Source organism: Cherax quadricarinatus, chromosome 11 (assembly GCF_038502225.1).
Source record: "Cherax quadricarinatus isolate ZL_2023a chromosome 11, ASM3850222v1, whole genome shotgun sequence".
Taxonomy (NCBI): domain Eukaryota; kingdom Metazoa; phylum Arthropoda; class Malacostraca; order Decapoda; family Parastacidae; genus Cherax; species Cherax quadricarinatus.
The window spans coordinates 53,746,205-53,768,997 of record NC_091302.1 but is presented as its reverse complement, the minus strand read 5'-3'; the positions used below and the strand labels follow the sequence as shown (position 1 = coordinate 53,768,997).

The 22,793-nt window shown below is 38.3% G+C and overlaps 1 protein-coding gene across 4 annotated transcripts in view; it reads right to left on the bottom strand.

The window, feature by feature from the left end:
* Positions 1-1,778: 1,778 nt before the first annotated feature.
* LOC128687577 (lateral signaling target protein 2 homolog) overlaps positions 1,779-22,793 on the bottom strand; it is a 98,771-nt gene continuing 77,756 nt past the window's right edge. For all 4 annotated transcript variants that reach the window (XM_053775089.2, XM_053775088.2, XM_053775087.2 and 1 more), the window contains 3 exons: positions 18,227-18,331; positions 6,073-6,270; positions 1,779-4,642 (listed from right to left, as the gene is read on the bottom strand). In XM_053775089.2, the coding sequence (XP_053631064.2) occupies positions 4,508-4,642; positions 6,073-6,270; positions 18,227-18,331 (438 nt within the window). In that variant the 3' untranslated portion in view covers positions 1,779-4,507. The remainder of the gene's footprint in view (positions 4,643-6,072; positions 6,271-18,226; positions 18,332-22,793) is intronic.

Here is a 22,793-nt window from a genome sequence, read left to right as displayed (position 1 = left end):
GTGGATAGGGGGGCATGTGGCAGATGTTGCAGGTGTATGGTGTAGGAGGTAGGTTACTGCAAGCAGTGAAGAGTTTTTACGAGGATAGTGAGGCTCAAGTCAGAGTATGTAGGAAAGAGGGAAATTATTTCCCAGTAAAAGTAGGCCTTAGACAAGGATGTGTGATGTCACCATGGTTGTTTAATATATTTATAGATGGGGTTGTAAGAGAAGTAAATGCGAGGGTCTTGGCAAGAGGCGTGGAGTTAAAAGATAAAGAATCACACATAAAGTGGGAGTTGTCACAGTTACTCTTTGCTATCAGATGACACTGTGCTCTTGGGAGATTCTGAAGAGAAGTTGCAGAGATTGGTGGATGAATTTGGTAGGGCATGCAAAAGAAGAAAATTAAAAGTGAATACAGGAAAGAGTAAGGTTATGAGGATAACAAAAAGATTAGGTGATGAAAGATTGGATATCAGATTGGAGGGAGAGAGTATGGAGGAGGTGAATGTATTCAGATATTTGGGAGTGGACGTGTCAGCGGATGGGTCTATGAAAGATGAGGTGAATCATAGAATTGATGAGGGAAAAAGGGCGAGTGGTGCACTTAGGAGTCTGTGGAGACGAAGAACTTTGTCCTTGGAGGCAAAGAGGGGAATGTATGAGAGTATAGTTTTACCAACGCTCTTATATGGGTGTGAAGCATGGGTCATGAATGTTGCAGCGAGGAGAAGGCTGGAGGCAGTGGAGATGTCATGTCTGAGGGCAATGTGTGGTGTGAATATAATGCAGAGAATTCGTAGTTTGCATTACCAAAACTGTTGTCCAGAGGGCTGAGGAAGGATTGTTGAGGTGGTTCGGACATATAGAGAGAATGGAGCGAAACAGAGTGACTTCAAGAGTGTATCAGTCTGTAGTGGAAGGAAGGCGGGGTAGGGGTCGGCCTAGGAAAGGTTGGAGGGAGGGGGTAAAGGAGGTTTTGTGTGCGAGGGGCTAAGACTTCCAGCAGGCATGCGTGAGCGTGTTTGATAGGAGTGAATGGAGACAAATGGTTTTTAATACTTGACGTGCTGTTGGAGTGTGAGCAAAGTAACATTTATGAAGGGGTTCAGGGAAACCGGCAGGCCAGACTTGAGTCCTGGAGATGGGAAGTACAGTGCCTGCACTCTGAAGGAGGGGTGTTAATGTTGCAGTTTAAAAACTGTAGTGTAAAGCACCCTTCTGGCAAGACAGTGATGGAGTGAATGATGGTGAAAGTTTTTCTTTTTCGGGCCACCCTGCCTTGGTGGGAATCGGTCAGTGTGATAATAATAAAAAAAAAATATTACAATATTGCAGTAGTCTGCATAACAGTAAATCTTTTATTTTTTGTTTGAATAAAAGTCCAAAATAGAAAGCAAGAGTAATATCAGAGGGGCCTGGAGACATGACTGATAAACAAAGAAAATGTTATTTTAGAGCCAGGAATGTCTGCATTGTTCATTCTGGACCCTATTTTGAAATTGTCGTATTTTTTTAAATTTTCATGAAATTGGCCAAATTGCAAATTTCTAACCACGGTAAATGGGCAATTTCTTGTACTCAGTCGATAGAAAAAAATGGAGTTCTAAAGAAATAGCTAGGAGTTTGGTCGACTGGAACAATGGGATTAGCTGAAAATAGGGCTCCAAGTGGGTGAAATCGCCAATTTGTAAATATCGCAGAGGTCGCTAACTTTGTGAAAGCATAATTACATCAGTTTTCTATCAAATTTCATTATTTTGGAGTCATTACAATCAGGAAAAGATTCTCTATCATTTCATAAGATTTTTTTTTTTTTTTTTTTTTTCAGAAATTTTGCGACACCAGGAGACACCTCAGGATTTGGGTTTGCGACAGTCAATGGGTTAAATTACACAGAATATTGCACTTTCCAAAATAAATACTCAACCGAAATTTAAACATTATATTTCAGTTTTAATGCTTATTGCTTGTTTGATTAAGATGATCTTATGTAACATCAACTGCCAAAGTTGAAGTGTGAGCAAGATAACATTCATGAAGGGATTCAGAGGAAACTGGTTAGCTGGACTTAAGAGTTCTGGAGATTTGCAGTAGTGTATATGGGTGGGGTTGTTACTGTTTGAGGGTCATTTGAATTATGTTCATTCATTTCTGTCAAGACAGCTAGAGATGAGTGATGGTTAATGGTTCTTTGGATCACCTTGGTAGGAAATGGATGTAGTAAGAAAATAAAAAGTAATTAAACAAGTATGTAGAGTATTATAGTTATATTAAGTAATAATAGCATGTATAAGAAGATCCAAAGTGATAATCTTTTTTTTACCTTTCTATTATTTCACTGTTTAACTTTGGTGTGTAAGACAAAATAAAAATTGACAATTTTTTTTTTTGATAAAAAGCAAGTTAAAATCAATGTAACTTTTTAAAGATGCATCTTCTTTCTTTAAACACTATAAATGTTGTAAAAAATGTCTGAAATAATTTTTGGCACCAATATGAAATAATTTGACAATTGTATATACAACAGTTAATGAATTTAGGCAATGGAAATGGACATGGTTTTTATTTATAACAATTGTCATTATTAAGGCCATTTTAATCATATTAAAAGTTCTTTAACTTGTACTATGCCTGACTCTATCGCAAATCAAAATTGCAAAATTTTTAGAAATTCGACCTTTTGTTTCTAACTGTAACTGTACTTTAAATAATAAATGAATTATCAGTTAAATATATAAGGGTTTATTTTCTAGGAATAATACCAAACTGATATTGAATTACTACCTCATAAAGTAGGAAAATCAAATTGACCAAAAGATCTTACCGTGTCACCCCAAAAAAATTTTTTGTACAAGGTTGTTCAACTTTCTTTTCTTACACAAATAACCCGCACATAAAAGAGAGAAGCTTACGACGACGTTTCGGTCCGACTTGGACCATTGACAAAGTCACACAGTGTGACTTTGTCAATGGTCCAAGTCGGACCGAAACGTCGTCGTAAGCTTCTCTCTTGTATGTGCTGGTTATTTGTGTATCATTCCAGTCACAGTATTGTGCCTTTTTGTTATTTCTTTTCTTAAAGAGCACAATAAAGTTACTATTTTTAGATTTTTTTTCATGAGGTACCATATGCAAACCACAAATACCAAATATTCTTTACTGATACTTTGAAATGTTTATGCAATAATTATCAAGACTGTTTACAGTATTGCAGCAAATCACACAGCGAAGAGAGAAGCAATTTCCAAATTATTCTATTCCTAAAAAGTGCTAAACTCAAAAAGGGTCACATTACAGATGTGAAAGATATGGTTAGGAGAAGGTGGTGGTGCTGAGGAAAGATATAGGCAGAATTTTTGGAAATAATTTTTAATGAAAACAGCATAATGTAAGACTTTCCTGTGCAAAACTTCATGAATTGTTAAATTAAGCTTTTATCAAATGCTCACCAAACTGAAAACCTAAAGTCAGTTAAATTTTCAAATGTCTGTATAATCATGTCTTCAGCTACAAATAAAGTTATCTCATTCTAATATTCTTTTACTTTCAAGGGAGATTCCAACCCAATATTGTGTAGTACTGCAGTGACATGCACCATTTTATTTAAGGAATTACACTTTTCTTTCAAATAATTTTATGTAAAAATCTGACTAGGGTATATTTGAATTGGTATTTTACTAGAGCAATTTGTGAACAGTTATCTAAAAATGAGCTTCTTTTAATAATAGCACAGTTCTTCTTTTAAAAACCTGAAACCAATTTTGCTTATATTTATACTGATAATACAAGTACAAGGGAAAATAAGTATTGGCATGAGTCTCATCTTAAAACAAATATAATTTAAAATGTTGAATAAAATACACTTACTAAATAGTTCTTTTAGAATATATTCCTATTACACAATTTGTTAACTGGAATTTGTAGTAATAATAAAAAAGTAAAGTACGGTACTGTCTTAGTGATATTTACTCACATCCAAAGTAACATATTCTCATGGCAGTGACCCAGCCAGTGGGACTTAATAACATTTTAATAACAGTTTGAATCTAAATATCTAGATACATGGTATCCAATGCACAGTATATCACTGAACATACTATTACCTCTATATTGAAGCAAAGTGAAAATCCTGTTGACAACTATAATAAAACTTCACATAATGAACTGCAAGACACCTTTGGTAACATTAACAGTCAGACATTAAGGCATTTAGATGAGGCTTAATTATTTAGCAACTGCTCTAGGGTTGAAGTGCAGACAGTCAATCAAGTTGGAAATTGGTTGGTTCTACTGAACTAGTATGCTGAAAATCTCCACAACTGTTATTACAATTTCACTTGTTGTGGTTAAAGGTAACTGCAATGGAATCTACACTGAACACTGTGGAACAGTATATATGTTAATGATAGTGCTGGTAGAGGATGTAGTAGTGGAGGTGCTGGTTACAGCACTGTCTCTTACAGTGTTGACTATGCACACGGCAGTGCCGATGATGTGGATCCTCACTGCTTGTATAGTGGGGTCAAGAAGATGGAGTTGTAGTTTCTGTTGTAAAGGTGACATAGTAAAGGAAGCAAACATTACACACACGTACGGCCTTCCATATTCCATAATGTGGTAGAGGTACTGCATGTTGGCTGCAGTGTGCACAAAACACCTAAATAAAAATGTTAGACTTTAATTTGACTTATAAGGAGGTACAGATATCATTTTTTTTTTTTACACCAAGTCGGCCGTCTCCCACTGAGGCAGGGTGACTCAAAAAGAAAGAAAATCCCCAAAAAGAAAATACTTTCATAATCATTCAACACTTTCACCTCACTCACACATAATCACTGTTTTTGCAGAGGTGCTCAGAATACAACAGTTAAAAACATATACGTATAAAGATACACAACATATCCCTCCAAACTGTCAATATCCCAAACCCCTCCTTTAAAGTGCAGGCATTGTACTTCCCATTTCCAGGACTCAAGTCCGGCTATATAAAAATAACCGGTTTCCTTGAATCCCTTCACTAAATATTACCCTGTTATCATTAATTAGTCGTATACCTGAAAAAACTGTTTTAATTTACACACTTATAAAGATACTATTTTAACTAATGCAGTCACCTGAAAAAGTCATTTACTGTTTTTAATACTTGCTGTTACATACAGCTGACTGTCAGTTAACACAGTGATTATTTTCTTGAAAATGGAATGCAATAAAAAAATTTTGTAAAATGAACTGACGACGGTAGGAAAAAATAAGGTTAAAGTCTGTAAATCCTCCAAAAATAGCCACTCAAATTTGAGTAAAACTGTAATAATAATGTAACTGTAGATCAGTGTAGTGAAGTGTGTCAAAGATCCCACATCCACATTTTTGCCAGCAAACAGAAGTGCCTTATTGTGTAGGGTGGCAGCAACAAGGTGGAGCAATGGTCAAGCTTTAGGTGGCAGTGTTGCGGGCCCAGTGTGGGTAGTGAAATGGGGATGCTCATGAGGATGGGTGAATGGGTGGGTGAGTGTACAGTTAATGGTGTGGGAGGTAATGAAGGTGGTGGGTGGCTGATGAATGTTAATTTTGAAACACTGCTTGGGTGCAGTACTTTCACTGTTCTCTTGCATGATGGACACAAGCATCAACTTTGAGAATAGATAGCTGCTGCAGTTGAAGTTCTTGGAAAATAATGTCTGTATTCAGTAAATGCTTGCTGAAGTACTACTGAATGAGGAAGAATGAGTGTTCCACAGCATATATTAAGGAAAGATTCTTATTCCACTTCCCCATGGAGATGAAAGGAAATAACAACAATAACTATTAAAGAAAAAATCAAAGAAAACTCAGACGAGTGTGTATACATAAATATGTACATGAACGTGTAATGTGACCTAACTGTTATCTTGTGGTTTATGAGACAGAAAAAAAACACTACCTGTATTTTGTTTTACATCACTGTGTAAAACAAAATACAGGTTTCCATCTTACACTCACTTGGCAGGACAGTAGTACCTCCTGGGTGGCTGCTGTCTACCAACCTACAACCTTGAGCCGAGGAACCTAATTGCATGAATTAAAATACATACAGTATACTGTATGTACCTTGCCACAATTTCTGCAGTGATGGCGTCTACGGACCATAGTAAAAGCTGCTCCACAAGCCATGCATCTAGGAGCTTGTTGGTCAGGTACCCATGCTGGAGGTTCTTGCACCCTGTGGCGGCGACGACCAGACTCGTAGTTTCGTTCTCCAGGATTGATTGGTGAAACTAGTTCAACGCCATCCCGAGACACCAACGACTGAAAAATGACGATGATCAATTTCTCACCAGTTTCATCTTACCCTCATTGACAGTTTAAAGGTTAAACAAAATGTGGCATGGTGATCTACTTTTAACCTGACTGTAAACATCTGAAAGGAGATAGTACTCCTTGTATCTTAAGCGATGATGATGATGATGATGATGATGATGATGATGATGATGATGATGATGATTGATGATGATGATTGATGATGATGATGATGATGATTGATGATGATGATTGATGATGATTGATGATGATTGATGATGATTGATGATGATGATTGATGATGATGATTGATGATGATGATTGATGATGATTGATGATGATGATTGATGATGATTGATGATGATTGATGATGATGATTGATGATGATTGATGATGATTGATGATGATGATGATTGATGATAATGATGATTGATGATGATGATGATGATGATGATGATAATACAGCCTCTCCTCACTTAACCCTTTCAGGGTCAAGAGGCCAAATTTCAAAGGGTCCATCAGGGTCCAAGAATTTTCAAAAAATAATTTTGTTATTTTTTCTTAAGAAATGGTAAAGAATCTTTTTCTGAAGGTAATAAAACAAAGAGTATGAAATTTGATGGAAAATTGACGAAATTGTGCTCTCGCGAATTTTGATGTGTCAGCGATATCTACGCATCGACGATTCTGCGAAATTTGACTCCCATTTTAGGCCAATTACATTATTCCAGTTGACCAAATTCTTAGCTATTTCACTAGTATTACTTCTATTCTATCAATTAAGCACAAGAATTCGCCAAGTGAACTGTTTCAACTACAAAATAGTGATTGGAAATTGGTAATTTGGCCAATTTAATGCAAAGTTCAAAATACTCCAATTTCAAAATAGGGTCCAGAATAAACAGTGCAGGCATTCCTGGCACTAAACTAACATTTCCTCTGTTCATTAGTTACGTTTTGAGGCTTTACTAATAAATTCCATTTTGATTTTTTATTCACATAATGAATTTTTATTCAAGCCAAAAAATAGAAGATTTACTGTTATGCAATATTGCAATAATTGTATAAATATCATCACCATATTTGTGAATGTATATTAGACCCACCAGGTGGCGTGTATTAGACGTGTGAGGTCATTTGTTTACTCTTGAACATCGGCAAAAATTTAACATTTCGGCTACTTTGAGCTCAGTTTCAAGCCATTTACAGTACTAAAACCAATCAAAATCATCACTAATTCTGTAATATGTCTTCCATTCTATCAAATGAGACCAAGAAATCGCAAATACAACTATAAAAAACATATGAAAAAATACTGCAAAGTCGCTGTTTTAATCGAAAATTACGGTCTCAGTTTTTTCTCTCATTATGCACTATGTGCTGCAGGATTTGTTTTATGTGGTGCACACATACCACATAAATGCATTCTCTCATATCAAGGCCAAAATTTACCGCTCACAGCATATCAGAGTGAGCTGAGCTCATGACGTAGATCTATGGTTTGGACCCTCAATGTAAAGCCGTAGATCTACGACACGGACCCTCAAGGGGATAACGACGGAGTTCCATTCCTAACACCACGTCAGTAAACAAATTTGTTGCTAAGTGAGGAGCATTCTATAACGGATTATTGAGTTTGCTGGATTACAGAGTGGTTAGGTTAGAATACACTTAATAAAGTTAGCAATTTGACTTACACAAAGTTCACTGAACATTGGCAAAAATCAAACATTTCCGCTACTTTGAGCTCAATTGAAAGGTACTTTTCATAGTGAAACCAATCAAAATCATATCTATTTCTGTAATATATCTTCCATTCTATCAAATGAGACCAATAAAAAAAATGAGAATACAGCCATAAAAACCATATGAAAATATACCGCTAAGGGGCAGCTAATGACTGAGAAGTGAACTCTTTGTTATTTATGGTCTGATTTTTTTCATTTTTGGTGTATGTTGAAAAGCACCTTTCCATCATACATTGCCCAAGTTTCAGTAAGACAGCCCAACAAACAACTGAGAAAAAAATATTTACCAAAAATCACATACGGCAAGTCCAAGCCAGGTACTGGAAATAAGTCACGTTGTCTGACATTTTTGGGTTATCCTCAGTTCTCTATACATAGCTGCTATGTATGATAATCTATGTAACTGTTTTTTTTTTCTTTAACAAGTCGGCCATCTCCCACCGAGTCAGGGTGACCCAAAAAGAAAGAAAATCCCCAAAAACAAAATACTTTCATCATCATTCAACACTTTCACCTCACTCTCACATAATCACTGTTTTTGCAGAGGTGCTCAGAATACAACAGTTTAGAAGTATATACGTATAAAGATACACAACATATCCCTCCAAACCGCCAATATTCCAAACCCCTCCTTTAAAGTGCAGGCATTGTACTTCCCATTTCCAGTACTCAAGTCCGGCTATATAAAATAACCAGTTTCCCTGAATCCCTTCACTAAATATTACCCTGCTCACACTCCAACAGCTCGTCAAGTCCCAAATACCATTCGTCTCCATTCACTCCTATCTAACATGCTTACGCATGCTTGCTGAAAGTCCAAGCCCCTCGCCCACAAAACCTCCTTTACCCCCTCCCTCCAACCTTTTTGAGGATGACCCCTATCCCGCCTTCCTTCCCCTACAGATTTATACGCTCTCCATATCATTCTACTTTGATCCATTCTCTCTAAATGACCAAACTACCTCAACAACCCCTCTTCAGCCCTCTGACTAATACTTTTATTACCTCCACACCTCCTAATTTCCACACTCCGAATTTTCTGCATAATATTTACACCACGCATTGCCCTTAGACAGAACATCTACATTGCCTCCAACTGCCTCCTCGCTGCAGCATTTACAACCGAAGCTTCACACCCATATAAGAGTGTTGGTACTACTATACTTTCATACATTTTCTTCTTTGCCTCTATAGATAACATTTTTTGTATCCACATATACCTCAATGCACCACTCACCTTTTTTCATTCATCAATTCTATGATTAACCTCATCCTTCATAAATCCATCTGCTGACAAGTCAACTCCCAAATATCTGAAAATATTCACTTCTTCCATATTCCTCCTCCCCAATTTGATAACCAATTTTTCTTTATCTAAATCATTTGATACCCTCATCACCTTACTCTTTTCTATGTTCACTTTCAACTTTCTACCTTTACACACAACCCCAAATTTGTCCACTAACCTTTGCAATTTTTCTTTAGAATCTCCCATAAGCACATTATCAGCAAAAAGTAACTGTGTCACTTCCCATTTTGTATTTGATTCCCCATAATTTAATCCCACCCCTCTCCCGAACACCCTAGCATTTACTTCTTTTACAACCCCATCTATAAATATATTAAACAACCATGGTGACATTACACATCCCTGTCTAAGACCTACTTTTACTGGGAAGTAGTCTCCCTCTCTTCTACACACCCTAACCTAAGCCTCACTATCCTCATAAAAACTCTTAACAGCATTTAGTACTTACCACCTATTCCATATACAGTGGAACCCCGCTTAACGATCACCTCCCAATGCTACCAATTATGTAAGTGTATTTATGTAAGTGCGTTTGTATGTGTATGTTTGGGGGTCTGAAATGGACTAATCTACTTCACAATATTCCTTATGGGAACAAATTCGGTCAGTACTGGCACCTGAACATAATTTGGAATGAAAAAATATCGTTAACTGGGGGTCTACTGTACTTGCAACATCTGCTACATTGCTCCCCTACCCACTCTATCATATGCCTTTTCTAAATCCATAAATGCAATAAAAACTTCCCTACCTTTATCTAAATACTGTTCACATATATGCTTTAACCCTTAAATGGTCCAAACATATATATACGTTCACTCGCGTAGCGCCCCAAATTTTTTGAGGAAAAAAGAAATCTTTTCTTTTAAAAGGAAAAAAGAGCATATGGTACCCAGGCATCCCCAATTATTTTAATACGGAACACAGTGAGTGCACACATCCATTCTCTCATGTCTAGGTGACTCAGGCTTATTGTGGCAATGTTGAATGAATGACAAAGAAAACGTATATATACGTTTGGGGTGCTACGCGCGTGAATGTATATATACGTTTGGACCGTTTAAGGGTTAATGTAAACACTTGATCTACACATCCCCTACCCACTCTAAAACCTCTTTGCTCATCTGCAATTCTACATTCTGTCTTACCTCTAATTCTTTTCCTGGTATACTCAGCAAACTTATTCCTCTATAATTTTTACAATCTCTTTTGTCCCCCTTCCCTTTATATAAAGGGACTATACACGCTCTCCGCCAATCCCTAGGTACCTTCCCCTCTTTCATACATTTATTAAACAAAAATACCAACCACTCCAACACCATATCTCCCCCTTCTTTTAACATGTCATGATCCCATCAGTTACAGCTGCTTTACCTCCTTTCATTCTACATAATGCCTCACACACCTCCCCCCCACTCACATCCTGCTCTTCTTTACTCCTACAAGATGGTATACCTCCCTGGCCAGTGCATGAAATTACCGCCTCCCTTTCTTAGTCGACATTTAAAAGTTCCTCAAAATATTCTCGCCATCTACCCAATATCTCCATCTCCCCATCTACTAACTCCCCTACTCTGTTTTTAATTGACAAATCCATTCGTTCCCTAGGCTTTCTTAACTTGTTTAACTCACTCCAAAATTTTTTCTTATTTTCATTAAAATTTCTTGACAGAGCCTCTCCCACTCTATCATCTGCTCTCCTTTTGCACTCTCTCACCACTCTCTTCACCTTTTACTCTCCATATACTCTACTCTTCTTATAACACTTCTGCTTTGTAAACACCTGTCATAAGCTACCCTTTACTTCATCATTCCGCCAATCACTCCTCTTTTCTCCTGCACCCACCCTCCTATAACCACAAACTTCTGCCCCACATTCTAATACTGCATTTTTTAAACTATTCCAACCCTCTTCAACCCCCCCACTACTCATACTTGCACCAGCCCACCTTTCTGCCAATAGTTGCTTAAATCTCACCCGAACTTCCTCCTCACTTAGTTTATACACTTTCACCTCCCTCTTACTTGTTGTTGCCATTTTCCTCTTGTCGCATCTACCTCTTATTCTAACTGTAGCTACAACTAGATAATGATCCGATATATTAGTTACCCCTCTATAAACGTGTACATCCTGGAGCCTACCCATCAACCTTTTATCCATCAATACATAATCCAACAAACTACTTTCATTATGTGCTATATCATACCTTGTATATTTATTTATCCTCTTTTTCATAAAATATGTGTTACTTATTACCAAACCTCTTTCTACATGTAACTTAATTAAAGGCTCCCCATTTTCACTTACCCCTGGCACCCCAAATATACCTACTACTCCGTCCACAACATTTTTACCCACTTTAGCATTGAAATCCCCAACCACAAGTACTCTCACTCTTGGTTCAAAACACCGCACGCATTCACTCAACATTTCCCAAAATCTCTCTCTCTCCTCTACACTTCTGACTTCTCCAGGTGCATATATGCTTACTATAACCCACTTTTTGCATCCAACCTTTATTTTACTCCACATCATCCTTGAATTAATACATTTATAGTCCCTCTTTTCCTGCCATAGCTTATCCTTCAACATTATTGCTACTCCTTCTTTAGCTCTAACTCTATTTGAAACCCCTGACCTAATCCTATTTATTCCTCTCCACTGAAACTCTCCCACCCACTTCAGCTTTGTTTCACTTAAAGCCAGGACATCCAGCTTCTTCTCATTCATAACATCCACAATCATCTCTTTCTTATCATTTCCACAACATCCACGCACATTCAGACATCCCACTTTGACAATTTTCTTCTTCTTATTCTTTTCAGTAATTATTACAGGAAAAGGGGTTACTAGCCCATTGTTCCCAGCATTTCAGTAGACTTTAAAACACGCATCGCTTATGGAGGAAAGATTCTTATTCTACTTCCCCATGGATATAAAAGGAAAAGTAATAAGAACAAGAACTATTAAGATAAAATCAAAGAAAACTCAGATGAGTGTGTATAAATAAACGTGTACATGTATGTTTAGTGTGACACCAGCAATCCTACCATCATATAAAACAATTACAGGCTTTCGTTGTTCACTCACTTGGTAGGACAGTAGTACCTCCCTAGGTGATTGCTGTCTACCAACCTACTACCTACCTACCTACCTACTTCTACTTACTACTTACTTCTACTACTTACTTACTTCTATTCTATCGACTGTGTACAAGAAACCACCCATTACCGAATAAAGTGGTCAGAAATTTGCAATTTAGCCAATTTCACACAAATTTCAAAAGATGCCAATTTCAAAATAGGCTCCAGAATAAACAATGCAGACATTCCTGGTGCTAAAATAACATTTTCTCTGTTCATTAGTAATGGCTCCATGCCCCTCTTATATTACTTTTGCTTACCATTTGGAATTTTTATTCACACAAAAAATAGAAGAGTTACTGTTATGCAGACTACTGCATTATTGTAATAGAGTGGACCCTCGCCTTATGATATTAATCTGTTCCTGAGAGCTCATCGTTAGCCGAAATTATCATTAGCTGAATTAATTTTCCCCATAAGAAATAATGGAAATCAAATTAATCCGTTCCTGACACCCCAAAGTATGAAAAAAAATTTGTTACCACATGAAATATTAATTTTAATACACACAAACTGAAGAAGACATGCACAATTACTACTCTACTAAGAATAGAATACATGACACTTACCTTTATTGAAGAACTGGTGATGACTGATGGGATGGGAGGAGGGGAGTGTGTGGAAGTTATTGTTTAGAAGGGGAATCCCCTTCCATTAGGACTTGAGGTAGCAAGTCCTTTTCCGGGGTTACTTCCCTTCTTCTTTTAATGCCACTAGGACCAGCTTGAGAGTCACTGGACCTCTGTCGCACAACAAATATGTCCATAGAGCTCTGTACCTCCAGTTCCTTTAAGACTTTCCTAAAATGGGCCATAATATTGTCATTGTACAGGTTGCCAATATGGCTTGCAGTAGCTGTGTCAGGGTGATTTTCATCCATAGAGGTTTGCAGTTCAACCCACTTTGCACACATTTCCTTAATCTCTTTTTCAAATTCCATACTAATTCTCGCCCTTTTTACCACAGGGATGGCACTAGAAGCTTTCTTAGGATCCATGGTGACTTATTTTGTAGTTACAAGCACTAAAATATAGGTAGTAGGTTGGTAGACAGCAACCGCCCAGGGAGGTACTACCGTCCTGCCAAGTGAGTGTACAACAAAAGCCTGTAATTGTTTTACATGATGGTAGGATTGCTGGTGTCCATTTTTCTGTCTCATAAACATGCAAGATTTCAGGTATGTCTTGCTACTTCTACTTACACTTAGGTCACACTACACATACATGTACAAGCATATATATACACACCCCTCTGGGTTTTCTAATATTTTCTTACTAGTTCTTGTTCTTGTTTATTTTCTCTTACCTCCATGGGGAAGTGGAACAGAATTCTTCCTCCGTAAGCCATGCGTGTTGTAGGAGGCAACTAAAATGCCGGGAGCAAGGGGCTAGTAACCTCTTCTCCTGTATATATTACTAAATGTAAAAGGAGAAACTTCGTTTTTCCTTTTGGGCCACCCCGCCTCGGTGGGATACGGCCGATGTGTTGAAAGAAAGAAGAAGACAAGCACTAAAAACACTGGGATACTGTGAAATGTACCAAATGTATGAGTAGATGCGACCGCACTGGCTGGCTTGTAAACACTGGCGCTGAGGCCACACGTGGGACGCGTCCCAGATGAATCACATAAGGCGAGTTTTTTATCGTGAGGCGAGGCAAAATTTTTGTGTTCAAATGCTTCATATGGCGGATTTAATGTAACGCGATGTGTTCGTAAGGAGGGGGGGCCACTGTAATTGTATAATGTCAACCCATTCGTGACTGTGTATTGGAATTTGGACTGGCAGACAGACACCTATTGGACGGTGATGTCATTTGTTTACTCTTGAACATCACCAAAGAATCGAACATTTTGGCTATTTTGAGCTCAATTTCAAGGTACTTTTCATCGTGAAAGCAATCAAAATCATACCTATTTCTGTAGTATATCTTCCATTCTATCAAATGAGACAAAAGAATGAGAATACAACCATAAAAACCACGTGAAAATATACCGCTAAGGGGCAGCTAATGACTGAGAAGTGAACTCCGTTGTTTATTATCCGATTTCTTTCATTTTTAGTGTACATTAAGAAGCATCTTTCCATCATACACTCCCCAAGTTTCAATAAGATAGCCCCACAAACAACTGAGAGAAAAATAAATTATTTACCAAAACTCATATATGGCAAGCCCAAGCCAGGTACTCGAAATAAGTCACTTTGTCTGACTTTTTTGGGTTATCCTGGGTTCTCTACACATATACTGCTATGTATGATAATCTATGTGGAGAAAATAGCTTTTTTGTTTCAGTTTTATGGTGCAATACGAGTGTATATCACAGTTAGCCCTGTGCTATACTCCGTTTTCTCTAATATAAGCCCCCAAGAGAGGGATAGGAGAATGGTACGTGTAACCCATATCCTCTTCATACCTCCGTCGAACCGCTCAGTATTATGCCAGATATTATTCATTCTGGAGTATTTAACATGTTTTTATGTTATTTATATTGTTCATTTTGTCATATTAGATCAATTGTGATACGCAAATTAGCCGTAGTGTTGATATTAGCGTAATAATAAAGCATATTCCCCTGCATCACAAGACTGAGCTCATGGCAATTGACACTGGCTTTAAAGCCACCTTATCTTTTATGGAAAATGTGCTGTGCATGTGCTTTACACAATGAAAAGCATTTCTTTTATTCATTGGAACCATGGCTAGGGCTAAAAGTAAGCAGGTTATAACAATAAATGGAGAGAAAGAAATTGTAGTGACTTATGCAGCAAGTAGTGCCTCCAAACAGTACCAGCAGGTTGGTGTGGTGACCCTGGAAATTTGAAATTATGCTAGCCGCAATTAGTGCCGTATAACTGATGGAACCTGATGTCTGACTGCCGGATTTGTGATGGCAGACCTGTAGTGGGTTTGTGTCAACCATCTGTCATATTGTTCTAATGTCACCTTTGCACTATTTATAACATTTCTGGTATATTTTTAAATGTTTATACAGTACTGTACTATACAGTGTAATACACAGAATAGAGGAAATCAGCTCTAACATACATTATTTAGGTATGCATACTGGTCAAAGAGCCCATCGTAAGTCTGACTCGTTGGTAAACAAGTACGTCACTAAGTAAAGAGAGGCTGTAACAGCTTAAGATACTAGGACTGCTATCTCCTTTCAAATATGTTTACAATCAGGTTAAAAGTAGATCACAATGCCACATTTTATTAAATCCTTAAACTGCCAATGAGGGTAAGATGAAATTGGTGAAAAACTGATCACTCACTGGCAACAGTGCAGTAAACGTGTCAGCGATATTTACATTTTACAATTTACTTGTACCAATATGACTTTTTTCTGTTTTAATTGCTTTTAATGTTTAACCCTATGTACAATAATTTTTTTATGATATCAGATATGTTTGAAGATGTTTTAGCATTTCAAACAAGGGAAAATGATTAGCTCGATATGCTCTACTTGAAATATGCAGTATGCACAAGGAATACTTTTAATATTACGATTGTTTCAGAGTGTAATACTTCTCAAAACATGGAAAAATAACATAGTTTGACTTTATTGAGTTTTTTTTTAACACTCCAGCTGCCTCCACCAAGGCAGAGTGACCCAAATAAGAAACACATTCACCATCATTCACAAAATCACTGTCTTTGCAGAGGAGCCCAGATATGATAGTTTAGATGTCACTCCAAACAGCCAATCTCTCAAGCCCCTCCTTTAAAGTGCAGGCACTGTACCTCCCATCTCCAGGAATCAAGTCTGGCTAACTGGTTTCCCTGAATCCCTTTCACAAAATATTACCCTGCTTACACTCCAACAGTTCATCAGGTCAAAAAAAAAAAATTTGTCTCCATTCACTCTTATCTAACATGCTCACACATGCCTGCTGCATGTCCAGACCCCTTGCACACAAAACCTCTTTTACTCCCTCCCTTCATCCTTTTCTAGGATGTCGTTTACCCCTCCTCCCCTCCACTAGAGATTTATACATCCTCCAAGTCATTCTATTTTGCTCCATCCTCTCTATATGACCAAACTACCTCACTAAACCCTCTTCAGCCCTCTGAATAATACTTTTTGTAGCTCCACACATCCTCCTAATTTCCATACTACGAATTTTCTGCATAATATTTACACCACACATTGCCCTTAGACATGACATCTCCTCTACCTCCAGCCTCCTCCTTGCTTCACACCCAAATATGAGTGTTGGTACCACTATACTCTTGTACATTCCTGTCTTTGCTTCCATGGATAATTTTTTTTTCTCCACACACCACAATGAACCACTCACCTTTTTTCCTTCATCAATTCTATGGTTAACCTGATCCTTCATAAAACCATCTGTTGACAAATCTACTCCCAAATATCTGAACACATTCACTTCCATACTTCTTCCTCCAATGTGATATCCAATTTTTCTTTACCTAACTCACTTCATACTCTCATCACTTTATTCTTATCTATGTTCACTTTCAACTTTCTACCTTTACACACCCTCCTAAACTTGTCCATTAACCTTTGCAACTTCACTTTAGAATCTCCCAAAAATACAGTATCATCAGCAAAAGTAACTGTGACAGCTCCCATTTTGTATTTGATTCCCCATAATTTAATCCCACCCCTCTCCCAACACTCTAGCATTTACTTCTTTTACAACTCCAGATGTTAACCACTTCCCCCTCTAAGGCCTACTTTTACTGGAAAGTAATCTCCTTTTCTCCTATACACCATAACCTGAGCATCACTATCCTCACAAAAGCTCTTTACAGCTTCAGTAACTTAATACCTATTCCATACACTTGTAACATCTGCCACATTGCTCCCCTACCCACTATCATATGCCTTTTATAAATTCATAAATGCAATGAAAACATCCCTACCTTTATCTGAATATTGTTCACTTATATGCTTCAGTGTAAACACTTGATCTACACATGCCCTACCCATTCTAAAACCTCCATGTTCATCTGCAATCCTCTAATTCTTTCAATAATATCCCTACCATACACTTTACCTGGTATACTCAGTAATCTACTACTACTTCTTTCAACAAACCGGCCATATCCCACCAAGGCAGGGTAGCCCAAAAAGAAAATCAGAATTCTCTCTTTTTAACTTGAGTAATGTGTACAGGAGAAGGGGTTACCAGCCCCTTGCTCCCGGTATTTTAGTCGCCTCTTATGACACACATGGCTTACGGAGGAATTCTCAGTAAACTTATTTCTTTTGTCCCCTTTTCTCTTATATAAAGGAATTATACATGCTCTCTGCCAATCCCTAGGTACCCCCTCCCCACTTTCAAACATTTATTCAACAAAAGTACCAACCACTCCAACACTATATCCCCCCCCCCCCCCTGCTTTTAATATTTGTCATGATCCCATCATGACAGCAAAATTTGTTGACTGCACCTAACCCACATTTGTTCTCCTTTTGCACTCCCTCACCACTCTTAGGTTGTTTCATGCCTAAGCCACTTTCATGGAACTTTTGCAGTGAATAAGCCCAAGCAAAATCATCTTCCAATATTTTTCAATATAAGTATGAATAGCATTCTTTTAAAAAAGCATTAAGTGTGAAATACGAACAATCTGTCACAAATAATGTGAAGACTATAAGGCTATGAACCAGGAGGCCTGCTCTGGGACAAAGTTAAAAGATCAGTAATATCCAGAATCAACTGCAGGTAACTAGTGTTTAACCCTTCTGATGTAAGCTAAGAAACAATAATAAATGTAAAACTTTGATATGTACCTGTTCCTGCAGAGTACGAATGTAGGGTTCAGGAATAACTCCAAAAGACTCAGCATACTGTATTTGTGGGGGAGGAATCAGCTCAACATTTGGAGGGATGGATGCCTGTAAGAAATTAATACTTGTACAATTTCTTACTAAAATAAACAGGAATTTAGGAAAGGAGAACATTCTGAGTCATTTTAATATCCTGGGAGAAGAATGAATTAAAAAAATTATGGTTAACATTAAGTCTTTATTTAACACTTTCAGGGTACAACCCTCAATCTGAAACCTGATCTCACGGAAAAAAAAGAAAAAAATTCTTAAGAAATGGTAGCGAATCTTTTTCTGATGACAGTGACACCAAAAGTACAAAATTTGATGGAAAACTTAGGAAATTAAGATTTTGCAAAGTGAACAGCCTCTATGATATTTACGCACCAGTGATTTCACCCACCGAGTCCTATTTCAAGCGAATTCCTTTGTTCCAATCAACCAGACTCTTAGCTATTTTGCTAGTACACCTTTCATTCTATCGACTGAACACAAGAAACCACCCATTTAACTATTTCAACTACCCAATAAAGTGACCAAAAGTCAGTAATTTGGCCAAAAGCACAGTATCATCAGCAAAAAGCAACTGTGTAAACTCCCATTTTGTATTTGATTCCCCATAATTTAATCCCACCTCTCTCTCCAACACCCTAGCATTTATTTCTTTTACAACCCCATCTATAAATATGTTAATCAAGGGTTTTCAAGTGAGTGTTACCGAAAAAAGTGCCCAGGATAACGTAAATAGTGACGAAAACCCAGATGACCCACAACCTTCGACCTCTGGTGCTGTGCCGGCTTGTTCACGTTCACGTTCGCCTGTACCAGGACGAAAGAGGAAACTATTTGGTCGTGTACAACACCCTGATGATAGCAGTGATAGTGATAGTGATAATGATAGTGATTTCAAGGTCATTGAAAGCAGTTCTAGTGACAGTGAGAGTGAATATTCCCCAGTGAAGCGCCAGTATGTACGACGTAGCATGCGGTCTGGTAGTGTTTCATATGTTGTTCCAAGGGGAAGGAGAAACTCTGGGAGCACATCCCGTGGCCCAACACCACGACCTGATAGTGAAGATGACGATATTGTAACGATGGGTATGAATGGTGACAGTGAGGGAGGAGGCAGTGGTGGTGATAGTGAAGGTGGCACGGCCCATGTGGCACCATCACCGGGCCACGCTACTAGCCACGCGGCTGACTCAGCAGAACAACCAGCCTCACCCTACCCCACACTGCCACAACCTGCACCACCACAACCTGCACAGCCACAACCACAGCCACAACCACGGTACAATATCCAGACCCCACCAGCAGACCGCATCTGGGATTGGCAGGACGGTGACGAGTTTGTTCCCAGTCCCCATGACTTTGATGAAACACAAAGTGGAATAAAGCCATCTTGTCCACTTGGGAACAATGCCAGTGAACTGGACTGCTTTGAGTTATTCTTCGATGAACCCCTGATGGACATCATTGTCAGGGAAACCAACACATACTGTGAATACACCATGGCAAATACAATTCTCTCACCAAAATCACGGCTACACAAGTGGAAGGAGACAACTGTGGCAGAGATGTACCTGTTTTTTGCCACAATAATGCTTATGCCACATGTGTATAAGCACACTGTCACCACATACTGGACAACAGATCGCCTGATTTCAACTCCAGGTTTTAGTGACATTATAGGTGTCAATCGTTTCCTGATACTGTTGCGTATGTTACACTTTTCAGACAAAACCAGGCCTGACAGAAGCGACAGGTTATATAAGATAAGAAATGTGTTTATGTACCTGAAACAAAAGTGCTGCATGTATTTTTATCCCTTCAGGAAGCTTGTTATTGATGAGTCCTTGATTTTATTCAAAGGAAGACTCTCATTCAAGCAATATATACCAAGCAAGAGGAAACGCTTTGGTATAAAGCTATTTGTACTGTGTGATTGCAGAAGTGGTCTTGTTTTAGATATTATTGTGTACACTGGCAGTAATACTTTGAGAGATACCATGAAGTTATTGGGTATCTCTGGTGATGTGGTTCGAACAATGATGGAACCATATCTTGGTAAGGGGCATATGTTATTTACTGATAACTGGTACACAAGCCCCTTACTCAGTGATTTCTTGCGAGTGAACTTGACAGACGTGTGTGGCACAGTGCGTGGTAATCGCAAACATATGCCAAGGTTCGACGCTGGCACTCGCAGAGGTGAGGTGCAAGCCTTTGCTGCCAATGACATCATGGCATTTCGGTGGCATGACAAACGTGATGTCACATTGTTGACATCAGTTCACACAAACGAAATGGTACCCAGTGGCAGGGACAACAGAGAGACCAATGAACCCATTCTAAAGCCTGCAGCTGTCATGGACTACAACCTCAATATGCGCTTAGTGGACAAATGTGACATGCAGATTGGGTTTGCAGACTGTGTACGCAAGAGTTATAAGTGGTATATCAAACTTTTTTTCCATCTTGTTGATATCTCTATGCTAAATGCTTATAACATATACAAGTTGAAGACCAACAAAACACCAAAATATGGTGAATTTTGCCTGTCAGTAATCAGACAAATAATTGCAAAGTACAAAGGAGCAACTCCTGCAATAGACCAGCGCCCACAGACGTCATCTCGTTTGAGGCCTGGTGATCACTACCCCATACAACTGCCTCCTACTACTGCCAAGAAAGAGTGTATATTTGACAACCATGGTGACATTACATATCCCTGTCTAAGACCTATTTTTACTGGGAAGTAATCTCCCTCTGTCCTACACACCCTAACATGACCCTTACTACCCTCACAAAAACTCTTTACAGCATTTAGTAACTTACTACCAATTTCACATACTTGCAACATCTGCCACATTGCTTCCCTATCCACTATCATATGTTTTTTCTAAAGCTTACCTTCCTCCTTGTTCATCTGCAAACCTGCTCTCTGCCATACCTCTAATTCTTTCAATAATAATCCTTCCATACTAAGTAGTTTACTGAGTATACCATACTGGCATATTCAGTAAACTACTACTACTTCTTTTAACAAATTGGCAGTTTCCCACCGAGGCAGGGTGGCCCATAAAAAATAACAAAAGTTTCTCTTGTTAACTTTAGTAATGTATACAGGAGAAGGGGTTACTAGCCCCTTGCTTCTGGCATTTTAGTTGACTCTAACGACACGCATGGCTTACGGAAGAAGAATTCTGTTCCACTTCTCCATGGAGAACTCAATAAACTTATTCCCCTATAATTTTTACAATTTCTTTTGTCTCCTTTCCCTTTATATAAAGGAACTATACATGCTCTCTGCCAATGTCTAGGTACCTTCCCCTCTTTCAAACATTTATTAAACAAAAATACCAACCACTCCAACACTATATAACCCCCTGCTTAAAACATTTCTGTCATGATCCTGTCAGTTCCAGCTGTTTTACCCCCTTTTATTCTATGTAATGTCTCACGTGCCTCCCACACACTCACATCCTGCTCTTCTTCACTCCTAAAAGATGTTATACCTCCCCGACCAGTGCATGAAATTACTGCCTCCTTCTCTTCATCAACATTTAAAAGCTCCCCAAAATATTCCTGCCATCTATCCAATACCTCCGGTTCCCCATCTACTAACTCCTGCACTCTGTTTTTAACTGACAAATCCATATGTTCCCTGTTACGCAGAAAAGGTGGGACAGCTGGGGGCTAGAGCCTTGTCTAAGGGCAAAGGTAAAAGTTACACTCATCTTAAGCATAAACAGGCCACCCAGGGCTATCCCAGTCAAAACAGAAAGTGTTAAACCAGCATTTGTACTTCAATGGGTTGGTTAATAGAGGGTTAGGCAAAAATCCTAGTTAGGAAAATATATCTATTTATTCAACATAACACTATATACACACTCTAGAAACACCTTCATCTATCTTCTATCCTAAACGCCCAAATGACAGTACACAAGGCGGCTGTCGGTCCAGTAACTATAACACTCGGCCTAGTCAGCGCCCGGCCTTCACTACTCCAATACCAACCCCATTTCTTATTTCCTCAGTCATCCCACAACACCCTGACCATGTCAGAGCCTAGGTGAGCATACAGGTAAGCCATAGAAGAGCCTATGACTTGAGTTAGCTAAACAAAAGGAGTACACAACTACAAACTTAGCTTAAATACACAGCATCTCCGACGCCAGCCTCCATGCCATGCTGACTCCATGTGACTCCTCCCAGCCACGGTTACCCCGTGTACCCAAACACAGTTGGAAAATAAATACCTAGCAGGATTTCTTGATAATTATAGTTTAACCTACTTTACAGTATCCCCAAAAGCACCTTATGAATTATAAAATTATGCTTTACAATTATAACATTCCTACTATTATGACACCCTTCTCTACTGTATATACCTTACAATGTCATGCAGAACCCTGCATAACAACATTACAATGTCATGCAGAACCCTGCTTAACATTCCCTAGGCTTTTTTAACCTGTTTATCTCACTCCAAATTTTTTTCTTATTCTCAGCAAAAATTTCTTGAGTG